Source organism: Cucumis melo, chromosome 2 (assembly GCF_025177605.1).
Source record: "Cucumis melo cultivar AY chromosome 2, USDA_Cmelo_AY_1.0, whole genome shotgun sequence".
Taxonomy (NCBI): Eukaryota; Viridiplantae; Streptophyta; class Magnoliopsida; order Cucurbitales; family Cucurbitaceae; genus Cucumis; species Cucumis melo.
In genome coordinates this window covers 19,466,593-19,485,209 of record NC_066858.1, presented here as the reverse complement: position 1 = coordinate 19,485,209, position 18,617 = coordinate 19,466,593, and the positions used below count along the sequence as shown (strand labels likewise).

The 18,617-nt window shown below is 34.0% G+C and overlaps 4 protein-coding genes and 2 long non-coding RNA genes across 6 annotated transcripts; 3 read left to right on the top strand and 3 right to left on the bottom strand.

The window, feature by feature from the left end:
• The first annotated feature begins 504 nt into the window (after nt 1-504).
• LOC103501041 (probable RNA methyltransferase At5g51130) lies at nt 505-4,050 on the top strand. The gene is made up of 8 exons (XM_008464533.3): nt 505-1,132; nt 1,365-1,479; nt 1,735-1,782; nt 2,535-2,766; nt 2,882-2,969; nt 3,083-3,148; nt 3,471-3,539; nt 3,618-4,050. Exons 1-8 carry the CDS (start codon nt 1,025-1,027, stop codon nt 3,708-3,710), a joined length of 819 nt encoding a protein of 272 aa, XP_008462755.1. The 5' UTR covers nt 505-1,024; the 3' UTR covers nt 3,711-4,050.
• A 1,208-nt stretch (nt 4,051-5,258) lies between these two features.
• On the bottom strand, nt 5,259-7,003 carry LOC103501039 (probable xyloglucan endotransglucosylase/hydrolase protein 26). The gene is made up of 4 exons (XM_008464532.3): nt 6,838-7,003; nt 6,614-6,714; nt 6,069-6,262; nt 5,259-5,744 (listed from the first exon to the last, which is right to left on the bottom strand). The coding sequence occupies exons 1-4, from the start codon at nt 7,001-7,003 to the stop codon at nt 5,324-5,326; spliced, it is 882 nt and encodes a 293-aa protein (XP_008462754.1). The 3' UTR covers nt 5,259-5,323.
• On the top strand, nt 5,524-7,121 carry LOC127145864 (uncharacterized). The gene is made up of 2 exons (XR_007817571.1): nt 5,524-5,674; nt 6,640-7,121. It is a non-coding gene; the product is annotated as an uncharacterized LOC127145864 (long non-coding RNA).
• A 1,251-nt stretch (nt 7,122-8,372) lies between these two features.
• Nucleotides 8,373-9,926, bottom strand: LOC127145838 (uncharacterized). Its single transcript, XR_007817558.1, has 4 exons — nt 9,284-9,926; nt 8,938-9,194; nt 8,632-8,847; nt 8,373-8,556 (listed from the first exon to the last, which is right to left on the bottom strand). It is a non-coding gene; the product is annotated as an uncharacterized LOC127145838 (long non-coding RNA).
• Nucleotides 9,927-13,070: 3,144 nt separating this feature from the next.
• LOC103501037 (uncharacterized) lies at nt 13,071-13,802 on the top strand. The gene has a single exon (XM_017047436.2). It carries the CDS (start codon nt 13,097-13,099, stop codon nt 13,511-13,513), a length of 417 nt encoding a protein of 138 aa, XP_016902925.1. The 5' UTR covers nt 13,071-13,096; the 3' UTR covers nt 13,514-13,802.
• Nucleotides 13,803-14,743: 941 nt separating this feature from the next.
• LOC103501038 (probable xyloglucan endotransglucosylase/hydrolase protein 26) lies at nt 14,744-17,223 on the bottom strand. Its single transcript, XM_008464531.3, has 4 exons — nt 16,427-17,223; nt 16,197-16,297; nt 15,889-16,082; nt 14,744-15,371 (listed from the first exon to the last, which is right to left on the bottom strand). Exons 1-4 carry the CDS (start codon nt 16,590-16,592, stop codon nt 14,963-14,965), a joined length of 870 nt encoding a protein of 289 aa, XP_008462753.1. The 5' UTR covers nt 16,593-17,223; the 3' UTR covers nt 14,744-14,962.
• Between the last annotated feature and the right edge of the window lie 1,394 nt (nt 17,224-18,617).

Here is an 18,617-nt window from a genome sequence, read left to right as displayed (position 1 = left end):
GAGAGAAGGTTTTCTCGACGTATGGTGGTTGCACATCGGGAATGGGTCGCCCGACGCATTTCTGTCAACATTCTTCCCGACGTGAGATTGTACGTTGGAATAGCCTTCTTCGAAGTTGTTTCTAATCTTATCCGATGCATGCGGGCGTTAAGAGACCCACAACTTGTTGTTGTGTACGAACCCAAGTGAACAAAGAAAACACAAAACACTACCAAAATTATCTTTCTTTCTATTATCCTAGGAAGATTCAAAGGAGTTGTGGGCTTTTTGATTTTGGTAAGGAAATGAATGTATGATAGAGAGTTTAAGAGGATTGAATATGAAGAGGGATCTATTGAGTTTTCAAAAATCAGGTATTTTCCAATCATGTAGAAAACCTCCCATTTATTAAATATTTTATATGCGAGAGGGATTGAGGGGTCATAATTTATATTTGGATTCTTGAGCGTGTGACTTCTTTTGATATCAATAAGATTGTGATTATGCTGTGACAGATTTAGAAAGCTCGAATAAAATTGGTGCTTCAAAGCAAGGCAAAAAATCGCTCCTTCTCAATTCTATCCTTGCTATGAGCAGATAAAGTCCTCCTAATCTATCTTTTTTAAAGTTGAATATTGATGCGATTTAGATGTAATCTCAAATATGATTGGTGGTTGAGGGAATATAAAAGTTGGGTCGCATGCAAAAATGTAAAAAGGAATTAACCATACAAAAAGTTTGCTTGCTTGCATCACTTTTATCATTGAGGAAGTGTCTAATAAAAATTTGAAGGAAAAAAAAAAAAAAAAAAGTTGGGAAGGGGTATTTTTGTTTTGTGGAATTCTGAAAGGTGACCTAGAATCCTAGATACGCGCCGCTAGGATTTGCCGCGAAAATTAGGAAGAACATCACTGATGTTACTGGAACCTGCCTAACCCTACACATATTTCTTCCTCCCTCCCACCGCTTCTAATTACTTTCTTCTTCCCTCCGTTCACCTTTCCTCTTCATCGTCTAAGGTAACCCCTAGTTTTGATTTAAGAAAATGGCGGAAGACCAGGATCAAACCGAAGCAGAACGCAAACAAAATCCTAAAAAGCACCGGAAGCATGCTTTTCCCTATGGCAATTACCGAAATTACTATGGCTACCGGGTATTTCTCCTCCTCTATTCTTCCCCACTTCCCATAGGCTTTCTGATTCTTACGAGAAGTATTCTTGATCATTTCCGGTTTCTGGTTAACATTCGAACTCATTTTGGACCTTTGTTTATATCTCTTCATCTCTGTTTTTCCAACTTCAATGCCGTTGTGATTTTTTATTCGGCCGACTGAATGTGCGTAACCTTACCAGTAGTTGGGTTTTCTTTATTCTTTTGTGTTGCAGGTGGGTCAAAAATTGGTTGAAGATCCTCGTTTAAAGGTTTTCAAGAAAGAATGGTTTGAAGGCAAGGATTGCCTGGATATTGGGTGCAATAATGGGATAGTTACCATACAGATAGGTACCAATACTTCCATCTCAGTATTTATTTGTAAACAAAAGAAAAAGATTGATATATCGTTGTCATGTGCCGTACTTCTATGAGCTCTTTACTTCTGGATAATAGGATATGCTTGGAAGGCATGAGTATGAAGAGCTTAAAACTGTCTTTCCTTTGCATTTCACTGGCTCTTTCTCATTATCATTGAAAATTCTGGAATTTGTTTTCCTCAAATACTTAAGTTATTTACTTATGTGGATAATTTTCTTTTTGCAGCTAGAAAGTTTAATTGCCGGAGTATTCTTGGTGTTGATATTGACTCTGGTAAGATTTGCACTTTGAGCTCCCCAGCTCCCATTGCAGATCCTTTTTACTTTTACTAAGTATATGAAGGCAGTTTTTTTTTTTTTTTTTTTTGACACTCAGACAAAACTTCCTTATTAACAAGAACTCAGAGTACAAGAGAGTTATACAAAAAGAGTAATAAAGAAGTTTTAAGCAAGGGAAAGTAAAAAGAGGATCTGCAATAGGAGAAACAACTCTTTTACGAGAGTATATGGAGGCTGTTTTGTGAATGGCTCTTTTCTTTGGAGTTATAAGGCTAGTCAATGATGCATTTTACAATAACTATTTTAGGCACTTATAATATTAGTCATGTATAATGTAGCTTGAGATGGTTGGATGTTGATTTATTGTTTTGACGTAGAGAGCATCAATGAAGTGGGAAATGATAAAGCTCATGAATTGAAACTATTTTATGCATTGAAGGAGGAAAATTCAGTCCTAGAAGATTTTAATCATTGTTGCACATAGTGCATACTGACTTTAAACTGCCCAGTATTTGCCTGAAGAAGTTTGTACGTCTAGAACATATTTCTTGGAACTTTCATCGTTTGTTGAGTTTACTGGTATCTTTAGCAATCATTACATCATGATTTGGTAGTTATTTTAGGATAAAATTGATCTCAAAGGTGAAATATTTTTAAAAAATCAAGGTATTTAAGCCTGAGTTGACCTTTTGGTTTTTCTATATAAATGGTTGCTTTGTTTCCAACCTAATATTCTCTTTATGCAAGATCGAGTTGACGATGCTTATTGGAATCTTAGAAAGGAAATAAGACTGAGTGATGGGAACCCTGATAATGGTTTGAAGCACTGTGCTTCGAAAGCTTCTAGGATAGATTTAGAAGCTTCTACAAGTATTTCTTCGTCCAAGGAACATGATCTTCATGCGGCCGTCTCCTTCAAACGGCAGAATTTTATATTCAGTCACCATCCACCAGACAAGCATTATGATACAATTCTTTGGTAAGTTGATCTTTTTATTTGTATGTTATGCATTAATGCAATTTGTTTCTTTGACCCTTGATACATTTCCCTTTTGTGGTTACTGTATGCATGTTTTTTTTTTCCTGTATTGCAGTTTGAGTGTGGCAAAGTGGATTCATCTAAACTGGGGAGATGATGGCTTAATTAGATTGTTTTCCAAGATTTGGAAACTGCTTAACCTGGTACTTAACCGTCGTACATGCATGTCATCTTGCACTTTGTTATATTGGTTTGTCTTTACATTTTAAATCTGATTAAGAACCTTCTTAATTATCCATTCATTCTGAAAAGGCAGGGTGGCATTCTTGTTTTGGAGCCTCAACCTTGGAAGTCTTATGAAACCAACTATAGCGTTTCTGAGGTAATTGACAATCACATTTAGTGGTGTGTAACCAAAGTCTAATCTTTACTTTTGAATGAAATCTTGCCTCTCAATGTGAGAGAAGATGTTTATTTATTTAGGAAAATGTAATACAAGTTAGTTATGTAGTAACTAACTAAGTAGTTGTAACTATTATAACAGAAAACTAAAACAGAAAATAATAAGGCAGTAGATTTAAGCTAGGACTATAGTTTTTAGCTATTTGGATTACATCATTTAGTCCAAGTTGAAAAATTTCTTGGTGGTCTTCTAGTTTCTCCTATCACATTGCCTTAGATGTCAGCTGATGTTTCGAATGCAGACAACTAAAATGAACTTCAGGACTATAAAGATCCTTCCAGAAGAGTTTCAAGAGATACTCTTAGACAAGGTATTTATATGATTTATTTGGCTGAGTTTTTCAAACAGCATCAGTTTTCACTAATTTTTGGACAACACCCCACCCCAGATTGGATTCAGAACAGTTGAAGCCTTAAACCTTGGCTTGTCCGACGGCAATTCAGGAGGATTCAATAGACCAATTTTAGTTTTCCAGAAGTAAAGTTGTTAGTAATATGGACGTCTGAACCAAATACAGAGGCCATCAGCTGCTTTTTTTTTTCTTTTTTTTTTTTTCTTTTTTTTTTTTTTAATTTTTTGACGAGTCCAACATGTGGGGTAGGGAAGATTCGAACGCAACCTTTGAGCTCTTGAATCATACATTTGTCGCTCCATATTGGATCCGTGGGATGGGCGTTTTCGAAAGAAGAAGGGTGCAGTTTTGTAACTCCTGGATAGGCGTCTTTGATGGCTTCTTGTTGAAAGCTTCTTCTGGGTTTTGATGTTTACATAATTGTACTTGGTTAATATATATTATTAATTCATGCGCTGTTTTTCTATCATATTCATTCATATTTAAGTTTAAACCTTTATATGTGATACATCAAAATAGTTCATCTTGTTTTATAGTTTATCTAAGAATTGGGAGACGCTTGATGAAGTTTATGCTAAATCTGCTCTCTGGGATAATTCATTTTCATGTTCTTTTTTCTTAAAATAATTTCTTTCTGAATATATTAATATATTGAATGGATGTTCAGGAAAAAGAAAAAAAGGGTTTATTTATTTATTTGTTTTAAATTTAATGAATGATTTGTTAACTGTTTTGGCTATGGTTAAATTGGTTAATGCCTTAAAGCTCAACGTTAGTTGATTTGCTAGATCCTCCCTCATTAAAAAAAAAAAAAAAAAAAAAAAAAAACTCAATTACTTAGGGTGTATTATGGTGTATTTGGCATCTGAATACAGAAATTTAAAAACAAGAGATTCAGCGTTATAACATTTTAAATATAGATTTTAAAAAATGTTGAAATGGGTTTCATATTACATATTATTATTCATAAAAATATTTTACTTTTTCATAAAAAAATTTCGATATATGATTCATGTTTATAAAATTGGTTAAGTTGCAATTTTAGTATCCGGAGAAACTTGGAGTTTTGCTAAATAGTCCCTATTTAATACAAAATTATATGTAATATTGTATTTACATATAAAATATTTAGAATGTAAATTTTATATGTTCATGAATATAATTCTATTTTAAATCACTTCTCAGAAATAGAATTCAGATTATTTGCAAATACATTTTTTAAATTCAGAAAATTTGAAAACATAAAATAGAAATACATTGAACACATTAAATTTGAAAACATAAAATAGAATTCGAATTCTCCAAACGGTTGTCTTTATCTTTAGTGTATTATAAATCAAAATTATAAACAAAATTATCCTTGAAGTCCACCTTAATTCATCCTTCAAAATATTAGTAATTTTTATCATTTCCCACCTCTCTGTTTATTTATATCCTTTGTAATATCCTAATTTGCATATTTGTCAAGTTCCTAAGTCAACTTGTGAGTGAAAGTTAGTTGAATTTGTGCTATTTTTTCCCTCAACTACTGGACCCATAATTTTTCTCAAATTAAAACTCATACTTTGATCTCAGTTTCAAATTATTTTTATTTCTAGTGCAGCAAATGTGTTAGACGACATGCATAGCTATTTTTTTCAAACTCCAAAATTTTTCCAGGTATAAAAACAATACAAATAATTTTAAAAATATATGTTTTTAATGATAATGTGTCTTTTGTCTGGTAATGCATTGTACTTCTGTTAGTACTGCAGTCTATAACATTCGGGTGGCATTCGACCATTGGGTCGTTTCCGTGCAGGGTCTCTACAGTAATCATATATCATGTACTTCTTCCTAACTTGACCAAGCTTGGCCAACTGACGAACGGTAAGCTGAGAATGATCAGGAGAAGTCCACCAGTTTTGTGAAGACTTGGTGGCACATTGGGTATTGCTGAGCTCTCCAATCCAATGACAAGCTCTTGGCCTGAATTGGCGGATGGTAGCAGTGAATGGTGCATTATTCCAATTTGTTTTGACACGACCTCCTTGAGTTGCCCAATCATCTGCGTTCCATAAACTTGTATAAAATCTCATGCCTTTCTTGTTTGGGTATGCTTTTCTTCGCTCCAACTTCTCGTAGTTTCGGAATACTCTTATTGGGATACTGTCGATATACCACCTGAAAATCATCCAAACCGACCGATATTATTTTTATTTAAAAGAAATTTTTTTGTAAATTGGTAAAACTATTTACAAAATATAGATTTTATCAATAATATAAACTCATTCATACAATCTACGGTTGAAGTCTTATTTTGATGAAAATGAGGTTTAGAGTACAAAATTCAAATGGATAAACTTAGGCTCTTTTTACTAATCATTTGGTTTTTTAAAATTAAACATCTTTTCTGTAGCATTCTTACTATGTTGCCAAATTCCAATAAATGGTTAACAAACACGACGTTAGGAAGTTTATGATTTCAGTAATGAAATGTTCACTTACACAACAGTACTAGGATTCCAATGAATTGTGTAGTTATGAAAATCAGCAGTAGGGTCAAACCACAATCGAAACTGCTGTTCTCTATGTCCTACACCCTCAACAAATATGTTTGTGTGAATTGTATAAGGCTCTCCTGTAGCATTCCCCAAAAACTCATAATCTATCTCATCATGATACGTCCCTGAAGAAGATAACTACAAAAAAAAAAAAAAAAAAAGAATTAGCACCACGAACTCATGTGTCCTTCATGTCAGTTATATCATGCTTCAATGACCAAGTATGAACTGTATATTCTCCTGTAAATTGTTTAATCATTTTCCTTTTCTCAGGGTTCAAAAAAGTTCACTCTATAAACTTTCTATCCTCAAAGACGCTATTTATTTGGTATTTTGTAGCATTATCTTTAATAAAATTGTTCTTCCTATGCTCTAGAAACACTACCAACATATACGTAAACCTATTTGACGATCTTTTGTATTCTTTGACTTATGTCGATTTCTTAGCACTTCATAATTTGTAACATTATTGTTTAGATTGAACCATACGTAAAATGCTGTAACTAATCCTGCAGAATCCCCTGGAACAAGCTTGATGAGAGCTTCAAAGCTTCCAAATAAGAAATTTCGCTTTGACTTTGCTCCCGAGCCTGTGATAACGAAATCATGACAAGATGAATTTGTTTATTTTGCGCACAACGGTATGAGAAATAACATGGAAGACATGGTGAAAGGAAGCAAGAAGTGATTTTTTTTTTTTTTTCTTTCATCACCTGTGCTTTTGTCCAAAACAAGCCGAAGGTCATCCCCTTCTATTTTGGACTGACTATTTCCCCAGAAAAGGACCATGTTTTTGGACATCTTGGCCTCAACTTGAATGTGATTATACACAATCACACACACCAAAATGGCTATGAAAAAGGATCGAAACTTTGCCATTTCAATCCCAATATTTAGGAAGATCGTCTTCCCTTTTGGGATTGAAATGAGATGTTTCAAATGTTCAAGTTTGAGATTATTGCTTTATATAGTTTTTTCCTTTCGTTTTCTTGTTTAATATTAGACATCGGTTATTATGTTATGCATTACAGCTTTTTGCAAATTTTAGAATAGTAAAGTTGAAAAGGTCCCTTGTTTCCATGTTTGAACATTGGTTTCTTTTTTTCTATTAATGTAATATATTTACTGAATGGATAGACAGCAATGTGCATGTACTTTTTTATGGTGTACAATCTATTGGCTATTTGGTGGTTCAAATGATGTAGAAAAATGTGTGGAAGCCCCCAATTTGATAAATGGAATGGGCCATCTAATGCTAAGAAATTATGAACTATGATATAGATTCTCAAAATTTCATGTTTTTATTGATCTTTTGGACTAATATACTTTCAAACCATTTAGACTAATAGTGGGCTAAGCTTGACTTTAAATCATCCTTGTGCACGGATTAAGATATTGATGATGGTAGAGATAATCGTTTTCAATTTTATTGCATTAATAAAATATTGATATTGTCACACCCCCTGCACCCACCTACTCTCGATCCGAGAGATAATATAAAGTCAACCAGTATTGTCTTTCACCTCAACGATATCTGCTAACCTTAACTCTTTAACCCTTAGTTAAAACTCAACGGAAGCATATAACTTATCTTTTAGAGAAAGAAAATTCAGGTATAACTCATCTTATTTACAATTTGTAAAATATAGTACTTACAAAGGTCTTAACAAAACCAGACTTCTAATACAGTAAGTTTCTTTTACCCACAACCTTTAACCATAATTACTTTACGGAATTCTCCTAACAAACTGGTCGGCGCATGACAGCGATAAGCTCAGCTGAGGGAAACATGATCAACACTTGGAAAGTGAGAAAACATTTGAAAGAATGAGCTATAAATGTCGAATGAGTGCTGTTTTCTAAAACATGTTTCTAAATACTTATGCTCAATGTTCAACTTTAAACGTATAAATCATTGTAAATATGGCATAGTAAGACTTTTTAGAAACTTTTCATAAGTTCCTTAATCATTCAGAAACATCTTAAGCTATTGCATACCAACTCCTATTATACATTCACAATTTAACATAGGTCAGGTTGAATAGAACCTTCCTCGCATAGGCACTAGGGACTTCACTAATGTAATCGACTTAGGCCCATTTACTTTGGGAATTAATATAATGTGTAGTGATATATTATAATATAAAGTTTATATTTTAATTAGACTTTAATATATAAATTTAATATAACTTTAATATATAAAATATAAAGTTTATATTTTAATTAGATTTTAATTAGACATGCGCATCCTCGGCGGCCTGCGACACGAATGTCCCGGCTCGAACGTGTGTTTCCAGGAACAATTCCACACGATCGACCGACTGCCCTTTTCTTTCAGCGAGCTCATACTGTCGTTGTAGAAACGACTTGGACCCGCTACTATGATTGTAAGGCTGCTTCTGTCTAGCAGCCTTGTTCATCCGTGATTGCTTCTGCATTAAAACAATTATATTGTTTATTTCTTATACATATTAAAACTTGTTATCATAATTAATCATGACAAATACCTGGAATGCACGACTGATATAATGGTCGCAGAGGAAGTGTCAATCCTCATCACGTCCAACCAATGCGTTTGGTGGGTTGGCACGAGCCTCCTCCGGGTCGCTGTACTTTTTGAAATGTCTATGACAGTCGGTTCGAAACTCTTTAAAGGTCGTGAGCATCTGATGCTCAACAAACCTATTCATTGCTTGATCATTGAAATCAATCACAAACAATCGCTACACATTACAAACATAACACATTAGATTGGTTAAAGTTAGATATGTTTTAAATGAAATTATATATAAATGTATAGTGCATTTAATTACCTGGAGGTCGCCCTTGACGACCTCAATGTATTCTCTCCCAACGTCCGCCCACTTAAGACAGCAGACAGGAAATGTCTTTCACACGCACACGCCTATCGCCTGGCTGAAGCGAACGACGTGTGGAGAAATAGGCTTCTCCGTTCCAGGGGCGATCGTCATCGGAATGCGCCCATTTATTGTAACGTGGCGCTCTAACTCCAAGAGTCGAGACTGCGCACGTTTCCTAGGAGTCGGAGTCGTCTGTTGAGAAGAAGACCCTACTTAATAAATAGACAATAACATATAAAGTTAGAAAAAAGAACATGAAATATTTGTAAGTTAAAATGAAGAAAATTCTTAGACTCACCCGTATTGTCGCCCACAGATGACGACCCTCCCGCAATGTTATCTAAATCATCCTCAAACTGGAGGAACATATCGTCCGTCTCCATAAAATTTGATCGTCGATATGGCATAATGAACTAGGAATAGTACTATTACACATTGAAAACGCTGCTCTTAAGAGTTCTAACAACATGTCGAACGACTTGTTACTCCAACCTTTTAGAACTTTCACATGCATAAACTTAACCAAAAAATTCAACGACGAAAATTCAGAACAACCGGGGTACAACTCATTACGTGCTTGATTCAATAAGTCCTGAAATATATTATTTGTTGTATCTTCATCTATATTTACCCCAACATTCATCGGCATTTCATCTTCCAAATGAAATTCCTCTATTTCCTCTTCATGTTCAATAGGGGCTTGTAAATGATCATTTAGCATACCAAAGATATCACCTTCTTCATTAAATTGTGTACTACTAGTTCCTTCATTAAAAGGATTACTACTAGTTCCTTCCTCAAAGTTTTCTGTACCTCTATAGCTTAATGACTCTCCATGATACACCCATTATGTGTAGTAGGGGGATATTCCAATAATCAGCAGATGTCGTTCCACACCCTCTAATGAGCTCCAATTTTTAAATTCAAACATCTCTTGCATGGACACCTTAATCGTCCATAAGCATCAACGTGAAATTTGGAAAATTCTAAAAATTGGGTCACTCCATGTCTATACTCAAGGGATAACTTATTTCTAAGTTTCATCCAACCCTTATCCATCGTTTAAGTCCCTAAAACATAAATAGGTTTGATTACAAACATATGTCTCTCACTCTCTCACATCCATAACTTACTCCCCTGAATTTTCACTATTTTTCTATAACTAACTTCAAACTATAGAGGCTACCATAACTGCAGGATAGCTAACACAACCTAATTATTAACAACAAAATACTTCAAGCTATCCTACTACCACCCCTTGAAACCAGCAAATTCAAAACAAAAAAAGGGCTACCATAACTGCAGGATAATCATCCCAAACATAAACAAATTCAAAACAAAAAAGCTACCATAACTGCAGGATAGCCAAAACAAATCTTAACACACATATTACATTCCCAATTCAATTTAGCTATTAACTCCCCCCACCAATTCAATTTAACTATTAATCCTCTCCCCTCCAATTTCAATTTTCAATTCAACTATAAATCCCCCCCCCCCCATTTCAATTTTCAATTTAACTTAAACCCCCCTCCCCCCAATTCAATTTTAAATTTAACTATACATCTCCCCCCTCCCAATTCAATTTAACTATTAACCCCCCTCTAATTTCAATTTTCAATTCAAATATAAACCCCCCTCCTAATTCAATTTTCAATTCAACAATAAACCCACTCCCCCAATTCAACCCCCATTCAATTTTCATTTGACTATAAAATTCCCCCTCAATTCAATTTTCTAAATAACCCTAAACCCTAAATCATTCAAATTTCAATTCAACCACAAATTATACACTCTATACAAAAATACATTTAACAAACAAAAATCTATTCCAAAAGAAAATCCTAAAATAATTTTCATCAAAAAAACCCTAAAACATAAATTTAAACTAAATAAATTTTCATTTTCCACTTACCTAAAGTGGTAGACGACAGCGAGGGACAACGACGACGGACGGCGGCGGAAGGGTGACGAAAATGGCGACGGCACTCTTGGCTTCTCCTCTCTTTTCCCCTCTCGGTTTCAGTTCTGTAAATTACAGAACTGAAATGATTTAAAAGGGGATTTCCCGACGCAGTGACGTGGCGTCGGGAAATCCCCCAAAAAGCATCGGGAAAAGGGGAATTCTCGACGCTCATTAAACGGTTTTCCTGATGTTTAATGCTGCGTCAGGAAAAACCCCTATTCCCGACGCCGCTCCCGACGCACTGTGCACGGCGTCGGGAATAGTTCGTTTTTTAAAATTAATTTACCATTTTCCCGACGAATACTTTCCGACGCCTTCGTGATGGTCGGGAAAGAGTGTTTTCCCGATTCTTCCCTCGACGTGGTGTTGACGGCGTCCGGAAATCCCTTATTCCCGACGTTCTTTATGTCGACGTCCTTTTCGGCGTCGGAAATGCTCCATTTTCTTGTGGTGGAAGTCACTCCCCCTAGATCTAGTACTCTAACTAAAAATAATAAAGCTTTCCCCTGAAGTAATCGACCCTATATCAAATTACTAAGTCTTATTTAAATCTCTTATCACGGATACACTTGAATCATCTATGAAGATATTAACCAATCTTCATTTAATATCTAAAAGGTAATGACTTACCTTCATAAAGATTCTTCATGAACTTGGAGCTTGAGAGACGTCTTCGAAAAATGCCTTGAAAAGCAATGATCTTCCACTTTTATAATATGGAGAAAGTTTGAAACGGACAAGGAAAAAGTTTTCGGTTGAAGGTCTTGTTACCTACCGTTAAAATCTTGCCCATGAAGAATGGAATCTTTTTTAAAGAATATCCTTTTAGTGAGAGAAAAGATATCAACTAAAGAATTAATAAAATCACTAAAGATAAGCAACATACTTTTTCTCTTTTTCAAATAAAAAGAAACTAAATATATAATTGTAAAAAAGGTAACAAAAAGCTCAATAGATTTCCCTAGAAATCCATCGCAAGAGAGCTGCTCCAAAATCGTGATCTCTACAACCTTCTGTCTTCTTTCTGAAATTTAACCCATTTTCAGTACTTTTAACTCCAAGGATCTTCATGAAAGTTGTAGATAATTGAATAAACTTTCCAACGGTACTAAATAGAGCTTCTTAACTCCACTTCTACGATTCAAACTAAACAAAACACCATAACCTCTTAAGATTCGTGTCCAAACCCAGTGTTCTGTGTTCACCTTCAAATTTATTATCCCTTTTAACATCAGATTTAGCTGAAGCATGGTTCATAAATTTTGTAAGAAATTGAAATATATATCTTTCTAAAACTTGATAAATCTCAACTTCTAATTCCTATTGTACAACATAGAATAAAGTGTTTGGCAAAATGGGAGTGTTGGTGCAAAAAATAGGAATTAGGGATGGTGGATAAATAAGCTAAGGACGTTGAAGTTGGAGGAAGGGTTTGTAAATAGAAGGTAGCATTGGGAAAATTAGGAATGGGATCCAAGTAGTTGATGGCTGAAGGTGGGCCTCGCTACGTTCAAATGCTATTGGAAATCATTGTTGCAGGAGCTTCAATGTTGAAGGGAAAAACAAAAACATGATTACATTTATTTGTGATAGATGTGATGCTATATTTATATATATATATATATATATATATATATTTAATGACATGGATGCTAAGATCTATAAAGCAATTTAGCTACAACCATCCAATTTTTCATTCTAAAAACACCCATAATTATTAATCATTTGCAACTATTTACAACCCTTCGTGGCCATATGGGTATGCATTTAGTTGTGCTCCATTCTTAAGTATTTGGAAAATTTTTATAAATATAATCGATCCAGTCCGTCAAGTTAATCATTTTTTAAATCTTTTAAGTTTGTTCTTTCGCTTTTTCTTTGTTTCATTGTCTTTCGTTCTTTTTTTTTTTTTTCTTTTCGTTTTCGTCTATTTTATCATCTTTCATTCTTTTGTTTTTCTAAAGTTTTATTTGGTTTTTCTAAATAACGTCGTTTAGATTTGACCGTCAACCTTATTAAATTTTATCGTATTAAATGTTTTTGGTATATTTTATAAATATTTTCGTTAGATTTGTCGATTTCAACGATTGTCCTGTTTGATACATATTTCAGTTTTACAACATAATTTTGGTTTATTCACAACTAATGACTGAACAGAGACAGAGAGGGAAAAAGATGATCGGAGATGTAGAAAAAATGGTTGCGATCGGTCTCGTCTGGGGCGCCACCAATGCTCTGATGCGCCGTGGCGCTCTTCTCTGGGACCAAGCTCTCCAATCTTCCTCTGATTCAACCAAACCCTTTTCCTCTCTCCGTCGATGGCTCAAGCTCTTCTCTATTTGGCAGTACACTCTCCCTTTTTTGCTTAATCTAACTGCCTCTGCTACCTTCTTCGCCATTCTGAGTGATGCCCCAATATCTCTCGCCGTTCCGGTCACCAACGCCACTACTTTTGCTGCCACTGCTGTTTTCGGAGTGCTCCTTGGCGAGGACACTCGTGTCGGGTACGCTCTGTTTGGTACCGCTCTCATTGGTTTCGGCGTATGGCTTTGCATTAGCTGATTCTAATTTCTCAATTGGAGAATTTAGGTTTTCTTTTAATTTGCTCTTTCCAGAGATGTATGATATGAATCTGTCCAAAGTAGCCTGCTGAATTTTACTCTGTGATTAACCGTAGTGAAATTGGGTTGTGTTTAGTCTCTTCCAATTCGAAAATAATTTGTGTAATGCACTGAAATAGAGCTGGTTGGTTTTGATGATGGGCCGAAGAATTAGACACTTGAGAGGAAGGACATGGTTGTGAGTTCCTCTGCCAAATTTCCATCCAACTCTTTTTATCTACTTGGCTTTCTGTTTGGTCTCTACACCTTTCATGTACCTTGGAAGCAAAAATGGATCTTAGTCTCTTGTTAGGGTTAGGCGTTTGTAAGAGCACAGATGGGTGCAAAATGGCCATCGGGGCGTTTGGAACATTGAGTTGATTTTTATAGTTTATAATAGTTGTATTTAGAGTCCAAACTATTTTAGTTTTGGTTATAGTTTTTGGTGCAAACTATTTTAGTCTGAGTAGTATATAGTAAACATGATAACAAAGAGGGAGAAAGGGGAAATAGTAAGTATTGCGACAAAGAGGGATTTCAAATGACATTATTGTAGATAATTGTAGGTTATAAATAACTGTAAACATTATTATTATATTTGGAGCCTCACAAATAGCCAACTCCAACTTCAGTTTGGGGGCTAAACAGCCCATGGGTGACTTGAACAGTTTCACGAGCTACAGAGAATTATCCAATGTGACCGCTGCAATATAGTTGCTCTTTAATAGTTTTTGGGTGTATTTTCGAAAATCTACATGTTTCCCAATAACAACTAGATATAGATTCAAAATGTTTTTGGCAGTTGCTCTCTTACGGTGCCAAATTGCATTCCACATTGTGGTGGTCTCCTCGGAGAATTTCTCTAGTTCTAGACAGCCATGGATAAATTCTGAATCAAAGATGGTTGACTTGTGTAGCTATTTATCTTTCTCAACTACTCGAAGCATAATGTCTTTCTCAAAGTTAATTAGGTTTGACTTCAGTTCCAAAAATCCTACAGTTAAAAAGAATGCATTCGTTCCTCTCAGGAAATCTTCAAGGGTCCTTTTTCAACGACAGATCTTTCTAATAAGTATAGAATTGAACATTTCTTTGCCTCTTTTGACGGATTTGCATGCCTTGTTTTCTTCATCCTAGTGTACTTTTTTGCACGTATACTTTGTCTAGTTTCTTAGTTACAAGGCTTAGACAGTTAAAGCAATGGGGAAACAAGCTTTATATGAAACATGTAAATCATTTTAGAACATAATAAACATGTATATCAAACCAATCAGAAAGCTATAAGCTTACAAACAGTAACCAAGAAAGAAAAGGAGAAATGCTCTCTCATCTCTGAAAGAAGAAAAATTAACAATTTTAAAACATGGGAGTGCGATAGGATTATCGTTGGTAGAATTTACTCATCCCTGTCTTAGTACTGTGCTTTATAACATTCTGGTGGCATTTTCCCATTGAATCGCATAGTGTCTTTGCAGTAATCATATATCTTGTATTTTCTCTGGATTTCATTAAGTTTGGCCAACTGAGGAGGACTTAGCCGTGCATAAGCTGGAGAATTCCACCAATTTGCTAGGGACTTGGTGGCACATTGGGTAATGCTGGGCACTCCATTCCAGTAACAAGCTCTAGGCCTAAATTGCCGCAAGCCAGCAATGAATGGTGCGTTAGTCCAGTTTGTTTTCACACGACCTCCTTGAGTTGCCCAATCATCTGCATTCCACAAACTGGTATATATTCTCATTCCTTGTTTATTAGGGAAAGCTATTCCTTGTTTCTCGTAGTTGCGGAAAACTCTGATTGGGGTGCCATCAATATACCACCTGAAATTAGCCATACCTTATATTTCTTACTTTCTTCCACAGGCAAATGTTTCAAGTCCTATTTGATAACTGTATGATTTTTGGTTTTCGAAAGCTAATATTACTTCTACTTATAAATCTCTGTTTTGTTATTCATTTTTTACCAATGTTTCAGAAAATCAAGGTAACCTCTGGGATCTAAAACAAGGTAGTTTTTAAAAACTTGTTTTAAGCTCTTGGTTTTGCGACTTGGCTGAAAACTTACTTTAAGAAAGTGATAATCATAGCATGGAAATTGAGAGGAAACATGTGTAAATTTCAAAAAGAGAACTAAAAAATGAAATTGTAAAACAAAATGTTAATACTTGAATGAAATAATCTTGTATCTCTTTCTGGGGTTTTCTACTGTTTGTCTTTGAATATTTCAGTAATTGATACATTGTTTTCTTATCCAAAAAAGTATGAAATAATGCAGTAAACAGAGTTCTTTTAAAGTAGAACTTTAAATTTTTGTCTGAGGATATTAATTATCACTTACACAACGGCATTAGGATTCCAGTGAATTGTGTAGTTGTGGAAATCAGCAGTAGGATCGAACCACACTCGAAACTGCTGTTCTCTGTTTCCAACACCTTTAGCGAATATGTTTGTATGAATGGTGTAAGGCTGTCCTGTAACATTCCCCAGGAACTCATAGTCTATCTCGTCATGAGCTGTACCGGTAGAAGATAGCTGCAAAAATTTCAAGATTAAGAATTAGCACCAGAAATGAAAGGATGTAACACATCAATATTTTGTGAAATATGTGGTCAAGAAGTGCGTTCACTATCCAGCATTGAACCGTACATAATATGCCGTTACAACACCCGCAGAATTTCCTGGAACCAACTTGATTCGAGCTTCAAAGCTTCCAAATAAGAAACTTCTCTTTGACTTTGCTCCCGAGCCTGCAACAATAGAATCATTCTTGCTTGTCAAAGCTGACTACTAGAATGATTTGTTTATTTCTTCTCACACAGGTATGAGAAACATGGAGATATGGTCAGTAAATCAAGAAAAATGATATTATTTTTCACCTGTACTGTTGTCCAAAACAAGCTGAAGGTTATCCCCTATTATTTTGGACTGACTATGTCCCCAGTTTATGACCATGTTCTTTGAAACATTTGCATCAACCACAATGTGATTAGACACAATCACAAAGACCAAAAATGCTATAGAAAAAGATCGAAACGTTGCCATCTCAATCCCAATATCAGGTAACCTCTCTTTCTTTCTTTTCTGGGTTTGAAATGGACGTTTTGAAAATTCAAGTTCTCGATTGCTTTATATAGTTTGTCTTTCTTTTTTCATTGTTGGACATTGGTTTTTTTTTAATCTTTTAATTTGCAGAAGTCAGACCTATAAGTATATATATATATAAGAATTACAGCTTTGCAAGCATGAGGATTTAAAGTTGAAAAGGTCCCCCTGTGTTGACATTATAGAATTTGTTGTTTTCTTTTTTCTTCTTCTTCATTTTAATGTATAACAATAACAACAATGTGCTTGCATGTTTTAATGCAATTTGTGGATTATAATTTTTTTCGTTCAAGTGGATTAGAAAGACGTGTGGAGCCCGCAATTTTGATAAGAGCATGGAGCGTAATGGTAAGGAAGGAAGTATGAACTTTGTATAGATTCTCAAAGTTTCATGATTTACTTCATCTTTCTACCGAAAATATACTCTTCCATGTCCAGATGTTAATTTTATAAATTATTTTAATTGATAAAAGAAGTTTTTTCTTCTTAAAGAAGAGAAATCTTTCATTGTTTCATGTAATATGTATATTCTTTTTAATATTTCATTCATATTCATACAAGGAGTTTTTTGTGGTTTTGTTGGATGGCGAAATTGAATTGAATTGAAAATTATGGAGTTGGATGTACATCAAATCAAAATGAATTGAACTACAAATGTTTGGTTCGATACAAATTTTGGTTTGTTTTTATAATTTTTAAATAGAACCACATCATGTGCTTTTGTAGAAATACAAAATTTTGATTCGTTCAATTTGATTTTGTCAATTAGTCCATTTTAGTTTGTTATGGGGCGTTTGGGGGAAGGTTGGATTATGGGGGTTAGGGTTATGTAATCCAACCCCCATTTAGGGGAAGGGTTATGTAACCCTAGTTTTAACTCTTTAACCCTTTCTCAACCCTTCTTCAACACTTTTTAACCCTTCTTCGACTTTTTCTCAATCCTTCTTCACAACATTATCATAACACTTCATTTATAACCCTTTCTCCAAACACATCTTATCATAACACTTCCTCCATAACCCTTCCCTCAAACACATTTTATTATAATCCTAGGTTTATTTTAATACTAGGTTTATCATAACTCTAACCCCATAACCCAACCCTTCCTCCAAACGGCCCCTTATTGTTTACCCTTAATACAAGATCAATAGGCATGAATATCTATTGTAATTATGTTGAAGGTTTTCCAGATTACAAATTTAATAATAACTGTATTTACACATCAATTAAATATCTAAATCATGATAAAATAGGCACTTTTTATTGGGCATAGGGTTTTTTCTCTGTCTTGTAGACTCGATTCTTATCCTTCACTTATTGTCCAAAAAAGATAAAAATAAAAATAAATAAATATCTTAATTTCTTACCAAGTAAATAAATATCTTGACCCTTGTTTTGTTTTACTTTTTTTTTTTTTTTTTTTTTTGTATTTATGACTTTCACTCCTTTTCATTTCGATTGAACTTTGGTTTATTAATGTTTGTTATTGAACTTTTAAAAATAGACTATTTTTATTCTTTATAAATGAAAATAAAAAAAAATCAAAATTGTCCAATTTTAAAAGTATAGAATCAAAATGATCCTTTTTTCTACCTTATAATAATTGTGGGATTTGAATTCAAACCTTCTATCTCTAATAAACTTAATTTGTTAAAATGATCCTTTCTAAAGTATAGGATTTAAAATGAATTAAAATCGAAAGTTACCAAAATAAATATTTTAAAACTATTGGAACTAAATAAACTAAAAATATAAAAATCAAAGTAATTCTGAAAAAAACAAACAAAAACAAAAAGACAAAAGGCCATTTCAAATAGAGCTAAAATAAAATATAAATAAATGAAAAGCGTAAAGAAATTGATAGACACAAGTTGATAAAAGTCAATCTATAATAGATATGAAATTTTATTATATTTTAGTTTATTTTGTATATTTGAAAATGTTTAAGAAGATTTTTTTTGTTTT

Coding starts and splice junctions, on each gene's coding strand:
- LOC103501041 (XM_008464533.3), top strand. CDS start 1,025: ATGGCGGAAGACCAGGATCAAACCGAAGCAGAACGCAAACAAAATCCT. Junction 1,480..1,734: donor GATAGTTACCATACAGATAG/GTACCAATACTT, acceptor TTCTTTTTGCAG/CTAGAAAGTTTAATTGCCGG. Junction 3,540..3,617: donor AAGAGATACTCTTAGACAAG/GTATTTATATGA, acceptor ACCCCACCCCAG/ATTGGATTCAGAACAGTTGA.
- LOC103501039 (XM_008464532.3), bottom strand. CDS start 7,003: ATGGCAAAGTTTCGATCCTTTTTCATAGCCATTTTGGTGTGTGTGATT. Junction 6,715..6,837: donor TGTTTTGGACAAAAGCACAG/GTGATGAAAGAA, acceptor TCGTTATCACAG/GCTCGGGAGCAAAGTCAAAG. Junction 5,745..6,068: donor TGGAATCCTAGTACTGTTGT/GTAAGTGAACAT, acceptor GATGATTTTCAG/GTGGTATATCGACAGTATCC.
- LOC103501037 (XM_017047436.2), top strand. CDS start 13,097: ATGACTGAACAGAGACAGAGAGGGAAAAAGATGATCGGAGATGTAGAA.
- LOC103501038 (XM_008464531.3), bottom strand. CDS start 16,592: ATGGCAACGTTTCGATCTTTTTCTATAGCATTTTTGGTCTTTGTGATT. Junction 16,298..16,426: donor TGTTTTGGACAACAGTACAG/GTGAAAAATAAT, acceptor CTATTGTTGCAG/GCTCGGGAGCAAAGTCAAAG. Junction 16,083..16,196: donor GTGTTGTAACGGCATATTAT/GTACGGTTCAAT, acceptor AAATTTTTGCAG/CTATCTTCTACCGGTACAGC.